At 34.8% G+C, this 9,294-nt stretch overlaps 1 protein-coding gene across 2 annotated transcripts in view; it reads left to right on the top strand.

The window, feature by feature from the left end:
• LOC109534387 (angiopoietin-2) overlaps positions 1–9,294 on the top strand; it is a 36,549-nt gene that overhangs the window by 16,313 nt on the left and 10,942 nt on the right. For both annotated transcript variants that reach the window (XM_019900053.2, XM_048668933.1), the window contains exon 2: positions 3,202–3,249. In XM_019900053.2, the coding sequence (XP_019755612.1) occupies positions 3,202–3,249 (48 nt within the window). The remainder of the gene's footprint in view (positions 1–3,201; positions 3,250–9,294) is intronic.

The raw sequence follows: 9,294 nt of genomic DNA, 5'->3' as shown, positions 1-9,294 counted from the left end.
ATTGCACTACACATACTCTAAACAAGAATGCCGAGTTGTATTTTTGAGGTTTTTGAGGAAATTGTCGTCTGGAACGACCCCTACAAAATGATGCTACTGAGTTCTAAGTTGTTCTAAGTTAAGTAAGGATGTTATTACAGTTTTAGGGGTAGTTTTTAGAGCAAAGAGTTTGGTGCATAAATTTCATGTTAACAGTCAACTTTGCAAATTTTAAATAAATATTAAAAGAACAAAGCCTCGGCCATTGATCGTTAACTCGTGTTAAAATAGAGTTCTGTAGAAATCAACTTAAAAATAAACCAAGTGTTCCGTAATCATTTCTGGGTTGCGATCCATTATCGAAAAAGTTTGGAAAACCCTGTTCTAGATAAACTGTAGTTGTTACTTGCCCGAGAAAAAGCTTCTAAAAATTTGTCACTGGCCGGCAGATTTATCAAACGGGCGACTTTAAATTATGCCAAAACGTGGGACGCTCCCATCCCAAAACAAGACAAATTGGCCCATCCGCTGCTGTTTGAATTCACAGAAATCTCGGCATTGTCAATGCTGATTGGAGATTTCGAAATCCGTCGTGCATAATTAAGCATGGGTATTAAAATTAGCGGCTAAGCGTTAGACAATGGGTTAGCATGGGACATGTTTAATGTCCAAGCGAGTGAAAAATACAGTGTGCAAAGAGAAAACGTTTGTATGTGTGCCGACCATTTGCAATCATTTTTCTTTAGTGAATACTTTTTGAAATTGCCTAGATTAAGCAAAATACTATTATTTTCTCTGCTGTTCGCTTTGTGTAAGCAACCCTGTATGTAACAACTATAAAGCAACAGCCATCTTAAAACAATGGCCCCACTAATAAATAATGCATCAGATAATACCGTTGTTGTTAATTGATTCGTTAAAGGTCCTTCTCGTTCGTTCGGTAGCCTAAGAGATATTTGCATCATGTTTAATATGTAGTTTAAGGTCAAAAGTGGCCGTTACATTTACATACATTATGTATCAACGTTATTTTGGCGGTTGCTTTTCGCCTTCATTCGTTTTTGCTTTGGTTAATGCTCATTAATTGCCCTTAAGCAGAGGCGGCGCTAGGGGTGGGCGCCCAACCAAAATTTGTCTCGCCCAAATCAGATCCAATGCGACAATAATGACGAATAAATGAAATTCACTAATGAAATTGAAAAGTACTTAATAATAGTATATTATTTTCTAATCTATATCTGCTAGGACAAGAGCCAAAGATTCTCATATAGAGGAAAAAGAAGTCATTGATTTGTCTCAATCGCTACATGAACTTTCAAGACAGCCGTTCTGAGCAAGTTTTCCTAAAAAGCAGTATGGTTCTGATCTTCGTAGTTTTAAGTCCACTTATTATATCTTGTATCCTTGGATTAAGTACAGCATTCTCAAAGATGCTGTATTCCGTTTTTCCTTGTAGATTTTTCCTCAAACAAGGTGGAACCAACAGTTTAAGTTTTGTTACTGAAGGCTACAAGAACTGGTAAAGGGCTGCAGACACAAAAGCTGGGTTTAAAAACATGATTTAGTACATTTAATCCATTTTTTAAACTTGGAATGTTTATTTCTTTAGCTAACCATTACCAATGCGATATAGTTTGAAGTGAAAACAAGACAAAGTCATTGCCAGATACCACTAAGAGGTAAGGTATGAAGTCACGAATAATCTAAAAATAAACACTTTAACAGATCTCACCCTTCTTTTGCAAGATTTTAGTTTAGTCTTCCATGAATGAATAAACTATGTACTATTGCAATGACCGTACCATCTTCTAGTGCAAGTTGTGAAAGATCCTTCAGCACTTTAAAGGGAATTAAAAATTATTTCAGAACAACTATATTTCATTATTGAGTTATTTCACTACCTTATTAAAATGTTATTCAAGCGAGTTATTAGGCCCCTTAAAATTTGGTTGGCCTTAAACGCTAAACGTTATTGTGATCATGCGCAGTTTTCAGAAAATAAGGTGTTCAGGCAAATAACGTTAAGTGCGTTTTTTAGTTTTTGATGCCGCGTTTGTTGCACTCTTAATAAAATAAACCTCACTTTATTGTTTTCTTATCCCGTTTTGTTTGGAAAAGTTTCAAAGCTAGTTTAAGTTTGTATTGTTATTAAACAAAAAGTGGCTAAGATGGAAGAAAACGTTGAAGTTGCCTTTCTGCAGCGAAATAATTAGGGAGATGTCGATCACCATTTAATAAGAGACTTAATTTTACACGACATCTTTGACCCACCTGTTGCTGCAAACTGAAGAGTAATTTTTAATTTAGAAAATATTGAGCCCAGAGATCGCCTTATCAAGTTTAGGTTTCAGAACGAACATATTAAATAAAAATTCAAAATCAAATAGTTAGGTTATGGGTTAGAAGTTAGAACCTGTGCTTGCACTGTTAGTAGTGATGCCAAAGTTCAAATTTGCACAAACAATTTTCACATACAATCTGTAATTACGCAATAATGGCGTAAACTAGTCAATGAAAAAGTCGTATTTAAATGTACAAAGATTTTTTATTCTCTTATACCCGCTTATTTTTTTAAATATTATTGGAAATAAGTCAAATATGTCAACACCGTCGTTCTGCTTATTAACGTTACCGCTACTCGTACGTAAATAAAGGAACACGTTATCCTCCAATAACGTAAACGGTTATTTCTTTACTAATGCGCATGCTCAGAATAACGGATAAATTAAAACGTGTTGCAGTTAAAGGGCATAAAACTCTCTAATGTTTATGATGTTATTCGTTAATTTAAATATTTTAAACCTACTTTCGTTTAGTAAAACATTTATTTCGTTATTCTACGAAAGTAGAGAAAATATCGTGTAATATTTGTATTGTAAATTCACATTGGGACACTCAAGGTATTGTCTAACTCTGTTAGCTCCTTGCTTGACAAAAACATGTCGTTATAAGTGCTTACTAAAAATGAATCTTTGCAACGCTTGTACGTTAAATAAGAATAAAATATTTTGAAAAGCAGATATATTATATCCAACTCTTACAATTAAAAGTATAAATATCTCCTGCCCATCTTGGAAAATTTTCCGCCGGCCACTGCCCTTAAGCCAGGCAACAGTTACCGTTAATTTACAGTAAAAATGTAATAAGTTGACTTTTGTGCGAGAAAACGGTAAATACTTACTGTTAAAATACAAAGCGTAAACGTTTTTTTTGTTGTTTCAGGGGAACTTTGAAGTCGTTGCCCGTCGAAGAACAAACCGTTGAAACCAGGTAAACCCAACTAACGAAAATATATTTTTATGAATTCCATAGGTCGACTGTCCATGAACGATAGTTGGTGAACAGTTCTTTTATTCAGTACTAGTGAGAAAAAACTGCATAGCTGATACACATTTAGAGATTTCTCATCTTTGCAAGACCGGATTACACCATAGTAGGAAACGCAGATTGCAAGTCCGAATCGAAAGTGGATCTACATTACATCATTGAGATATAAACTAGCTGACTTAATGGGAAACTCTTTAAGGGTGTGTCCGTTTTTCGTCTCGATGAAAAAATATGAAAACTGGAGCGCTGCACACTTGCAAAACTTTCCTATTATAAGCAGCCCATTTTCAGTATGGCATGGTAAAAGCCGCGCAAATGGATATAAATGCGGAATAATTGAATATGAAATGTAATATATTAATCAGGAAAGATCAGGCGGGTAATTATGTGACTGTTTTGATGTGTTGCTGATTTATTGCCAACTCTTAACGCGATTTGATTGCTTTCGGACGCAATTAATCCTATTTCATTTTCTCCATTCAACATATTCATCATTCACCTGCATCTGGCTTATTATGCGACTAAAAACAAGGACCCCTTGGATTCTTCCCATTGAGTCGAGGGCAACCAAATGCAGGACGTTTGGTTGGATCAAAAAAGTACTTTTACTTTGGTTGGCCACAGTGTAGCGCACAAATTGATTATTATTATTATCATTATTAACACTCTCTTCCTGGCAAAAGGTCGCATAACGATGGATGGTTGTGGAGTTGCATCATAAAAGTTAAGCAAAGTGCAAAATGTACTGTGATTGCCGCGATACAGAACGTGCCAAAACGAAACTTGAGGAAAAAAGCAGGCATGCGTTGCCGCAATATGCACCACGACCGTCCAAGACCAATTAAGCCGATTTTGATGGGATTTATTTGTTGTAAAAGTTGTTTTTGATGAGTTATTAGCGGGTAATGAGGTGCTTTAAGAAAATTGGCGGCAAGTCTTTTACACCGGAAACTTTCGAGAAGTTGGCGTTGCTTCAGAGCAAACCCAATTATGTAACATGTGCATTTTAATGCAGCCCAAAATATTGGACTTGAATAACAATTGTGTGAAATGTCCGAACGAGCGCAGTTTTGTTGCCTTTCAACTTCAAACTTATGGCTAAAATGAGTTTAAGTCCGTTCAATTAGTGTTAAGAAATAGCGCAAATTAATCTAGTCAGTAATGCCAACAAGGTCAGAAATTGTGCAATACTGGATGCAGAAATCCGATCGTTAAATATAAATAGTTGTTGCTTCAGTTTCTTTAATTACCGTCAACTGCCTGCGCGTTTTAACACCCACCTGCGACACCACTGAAGAATCGGTTTCCTGCTAATGTTAGCAAAATCCGGACATTTAAAAACAAAATTTAGTTTACACCTCTTATGGGCGAAAGTTCGCTAACAGGTGTTGAATGGCTTGAACAATCAATTTTTGGATAGCTTAACATGAAAGATTTCGATGCAAGAGGCTCCTTACTCGGCTAATTATCCCATAACAATCAGCACTAATTAATTCGGATGATCACTTTCGCCGCAAAACCATTTTACATTCGACTTAGGAAGTTTGTGTTGTGTGCCCACTTTAATGCATTTTTTCGGTTCATTCTTTAATCGCGTACAATACAAGGAGTTGGCTAATAATTAATATTCTCGATGGCCAAGTAGGAAAAGTCGGCAGGTCTGTGTCATTCAATGCAAATTGGCCACCATAAAGCCATCAGATCATCAGATGGATGAGTTTTCACTTTAATTATCTTCTGACTGCGTATATTACACATACACCCAACCCTATGTGGTTAGTCTAGCATCAAACACCACGAGCTTAAGAAGTTCAATGCAGATTTTCTCGAAGCTACTAATGTGAAAGTTGAGGATACCAATGGACCTTTTGTAGTTTCCTAGGTCTATTGGCCCCCAAGACACTGAAAGCTGATCTGTCGAAAAACTTCTTCAAAAAATTAGGCCACATGTTTGTTGCTGGTGGCGAGTATTATGCGGAAGATACCGCATGGGACTTATAACACCTGTGGGAGAACTCTTCAAAAAGTAATTGATGAAGAAAACTACAGCATCCTCTCGACCGGAGAACCGAGGTATTGTGGGCCTGGGTAACTCAGTGAATTTTTAGGAGTTGGCGCAGTGCAGCGCAAATAGCTTGGTGCGCCAACCCAACACAGCGGCGCAGTAACTCAGTTCCGTTGCTGCGAAAATGTTGATGACTTGGTTTTACTTGTTTTTAGACTTATTTTAAGGGCCATTCATTAATAATATTTTTTAAATGTCTTCAAATTTCAGAATTTTACAGTTTTAGCCAAGTTACTTTTTCTTCTAAATGCTCAATTTTCTAGTTTCACTTAAAAATACTGACAATCTTAAGGTACTTTCCGCGAAAAATTATGAAGTAAATTTCGCATCCTTCGTCGCTTTGTAAAAAGTTTTGAAATCCCTTTGCAGCTTCGAATTTGGAACAGAAATCCAATCATTTTCTATAAAAAACGAACAGAATAAGCGAAAGTTTATAACAGATTACTTGGACATCTCGCCACCTCCATACCTCTGGAGACTCTTGAGTTTGTTAAAAAAAATGTGATTTTTCAGTTTTGACTGATTTTTTGCCTTTACTTTCTTCTCAAAAATGCTCCATTTTGTAGAGTTTCACTTAAAAATACTGATCTGGAGGTCTTTTACTCGAAAAATTACAAGATAAATTTGTAGCTTTGTAAAAATTTGACAAAAACTTTTTTCGAATCGGCACAGAAACGAAAATAGGTTGATTTTTTTATTTTACTTTGTAATCAAATATGCTCCACTTTGTAGAGTTTCACTTAATAATACTACCGATCTAGATGTTTTTTACGCGAAAAATAACAAAATAAAATTATAGCTTTGTAGAAATTTTACAAAACTGTTTTTCAGCGTCGAATTCGGGACGAAGACGAAAATAAATTCCTCCCGTTTTTGCCAGAAAAATTAAGGTTTTCTTCAAAACCGAAAACGACCAGAGAGCAAAAGTTAAAAAAAATATTTAGAAAATCCTGAAGACTGCATTTGTTGAAAAAAGCGTAGTTTTTAGTTTTGACTCATTTTTTTTTATTTACTCTCTTCGCAAAAATGCTCTATTTTGTAGAGTTTTACTTAAAAAGACTGACGATCGGGTGGTTTTTTGCGCGAAAAATTAGAAGAAAATTTATTGCTGTAAAAATTTTACAAACACATTTTTCAGCGTCGAATTCGGGACAGAAACGAAAATAAATTCCTCTCGTTTTCCATCGAAAACCATTAAGGTTTTCTGCCAAATCGATCACAAAACTAAAAGTTTTTAATGGAAGGCGCAAAAAATAATTATTTTCTGATGATTTACCTCATTTCTGACAATAATGAGGTCCTTTCATCCGAAAATGGCAAAATTAATTTCGCTAGAAAATTTGCCTCATTCATCAGTTGGCAGGAAATTTCAGAAAATCCATTTCAGCTTCGAATTTGGCACAAACACCAAAGCATGTTATTCAGTTTTTTACTGAAAGTAATTATGATTATCTCGAAAAAACGACCAGAGAGCAAAAGTTTAAAAAAATTATTTGGAAAATTCGTCGCCCTCGTCGCTATGAATAGTTTTAAAGTTTCTTTAAATTTTCAGGTCATACCAGTTTTAACAAAGTTTCTGGTAAGCAATTCTTTCTACACTCGCCTCCTTAACCGCTTTGCAAAAATGTTTGGAAATTTTTTTGCAGCTTCGAATTATGGACAAAACTCTAATAATTAATTTTGGGTCTTTCTCCAAAAATATTTCTGCGATCTGAAAAAGCAAAAGTTTATAATAATTTATTTGGAAAACTTTTGGAAACTGGGGTTTCTTCACTTTTAGATCAATATTTCTAGCTTCGAATTTGGAACAAAAATCAAATAATTTTCTATCAAAAACCGAACAGAATAAGCGAAAGTTTATAATTTGCTAAAAAAATTTGTTTTTTTAGTTTTGACCGATTTTTTTATTTTACTTTGTAATCAAAAATGCTCTACTTTGTAGAGTTTCACTTAAAAATACTAACGATCTGGAGGTTTTTTACTCGAAAAATTACAAAATAAAGTTATAGCTTTGTAGGAATTTTACAAAACTGTTTTTCAGTGTCGCATTCGGGACGAAAACGAAAATAAATTCCTCCCGTTTTTCCCCTAAAACTATTAAGGTTTATAATATTTATTCAGAAAACTGTTGGAAACCGGGGTTTCTTCACTTTTAGGTCAATATTTCTAAACAACCACAGTCTCTAAACAGAAAAACCGAGTCTTTCCTAAGATTTTACCGTAAAATACTGGCAAACTGAATCTTTTATGCAAAAAAATAAGAGATTGATTTTACAAGAAAACTCGTCGACTTTCTTCGTTGACAGGAGTTTCTGCAAAAATTCCAGTCAAAAACACTACGATGCATTGCCAGAAGTCCAATGGGTCCGCGGAGAAATTGGTCTTCGATCAAATACTAAGACTGAACTACTTAGTAACAATATCACCAGAAGGCATAAAAAATGTAAACCTCCAGATCTGCCAGTCTGTTCATGGCTTTCCATTTAACAGTTCTCACCGAGGGTTACACAAGAGATTTATAATGTTAAATCCAGTTCATGTTTCTTATGCCATTTTTATTTTCATTATTATCAAATTTACTCATTGTTCTATAAATTGTAAATAGTGGCAAATTAAAGTAAAAAAAACTTGCATACAATTAACACGTCAAGAAAATAAGGCATCTTATGTGTGGCGGCGCGGTCTTCTGTGTGGTCCCGAAACAACATTAATATGGGCAAGAGCACCTGTGTAGACAGGTAAGTGCTGATGTAACGAGGCACGTAACGATACGTGAAAATCGTTATTTGAGTCAAAAACAAAAGAAAAATGTCCAATTAGATTTTAAGTAAGAAGAAAAGTAGACCGATTGTAATTATTACGTATTGGCAAAGTTCATAGGAGGCCCGAGGGCGCTCGCAACACAGTTTCTGCTTATTGTGAAGCGTTTCAATTAAATATGTTGCATTTCAACAGACGTTTTCAATCAATAAAATTACTGTTAATTACAAACGATTTGTATAATCTCACTGTGCGATCGACTTGAAACTAGGTGTCACCAGAAGTCCAACAACTAGTACCTACCACTAATGGCCTAGACTTTGGCATGATCTTAGATCAGATTTCGCTTTCTACGATTTATTGCGAAAAATAAGTAATTTTCAGACCGACAACGTTTTTAACAAAAAAAAACCGAATTCAATGAAGAAAATGTGCCGTTTTGCCGGATCCAGTTACAAAATACGCCCTTGGCGACTTGTCACCGCACCATTCTCCGCCGGTTTACCACTTGACTTAGTGCAGCATTCGCCGGTTTATCTAATGCCTTATAAATTGTTTAAATAAATATTGCACGTTAACAAGCCGGCACCGATTACGCAACATTTGCAGTTACATTTATTATTGGGGAAGGTGTGGCCTAACAGTTCCTATAACCGAAGGACCAGTTTTCAATCGCAAAAAAACTGTTAAACGTTGACTTATTCCAACCGGATTGACAATTCCACTAATCAAAATTAATTCCTGGGTTTCAGTCATTTATTGTCTCTATTTATCAATTAAAATACGTTTCGGTGTATTTTTTCACCATCATCAGTTTTTCTAAAATAACAGATAGTTAAAAAAAAATTTTCATTAATTTAAAAAACAATCACAGTTCGTCAACAGCCTCACCATATCACACACTAAAATACATCACAATTGCAACACTTTAAAGCATTCTAAAATTAATTAGGCCTAACAGGTGATTAGTCAGGACAATCAAATTTGGGAAGAGACTAGAATTCTTTGTTGGACACAAAGCGAAATACTGTTTATATTGATTTCTTTTACTTTCAGCTATTTATCTTTGCATTCTGAGAATATTATTTTTGGTTTGCAAAATTCTTCAATATACTGGGTGTTAGTTAATATTCTATGTTTATTTCATTTAATTAATGTATGAT

The sequence above is a fragment of the Dendroctonus ponderosae genome, unplaced genomic scaffold, assembly GCF_020466585.1.
Source record: "Dendroctonus ponderosae isolate FM_Combo_2020 unplaced genomic scaffold, Dpon_F_20191213v2 Dpon_F_20191213_8, whole genome shotgun sequence".
Taxonomy (NCBI): Eukaryota; Metazoa; Arthropoda; class Insecta; order Coleoptera; family Curculionidae; genus Dendroctonus; species Dendroctonus ponderosae.
The sequence above is the reverse complement of the archived record's forward strand: the minus strand, read 5'-3'. Positions and strand labels throughout refer to the sequence as shown.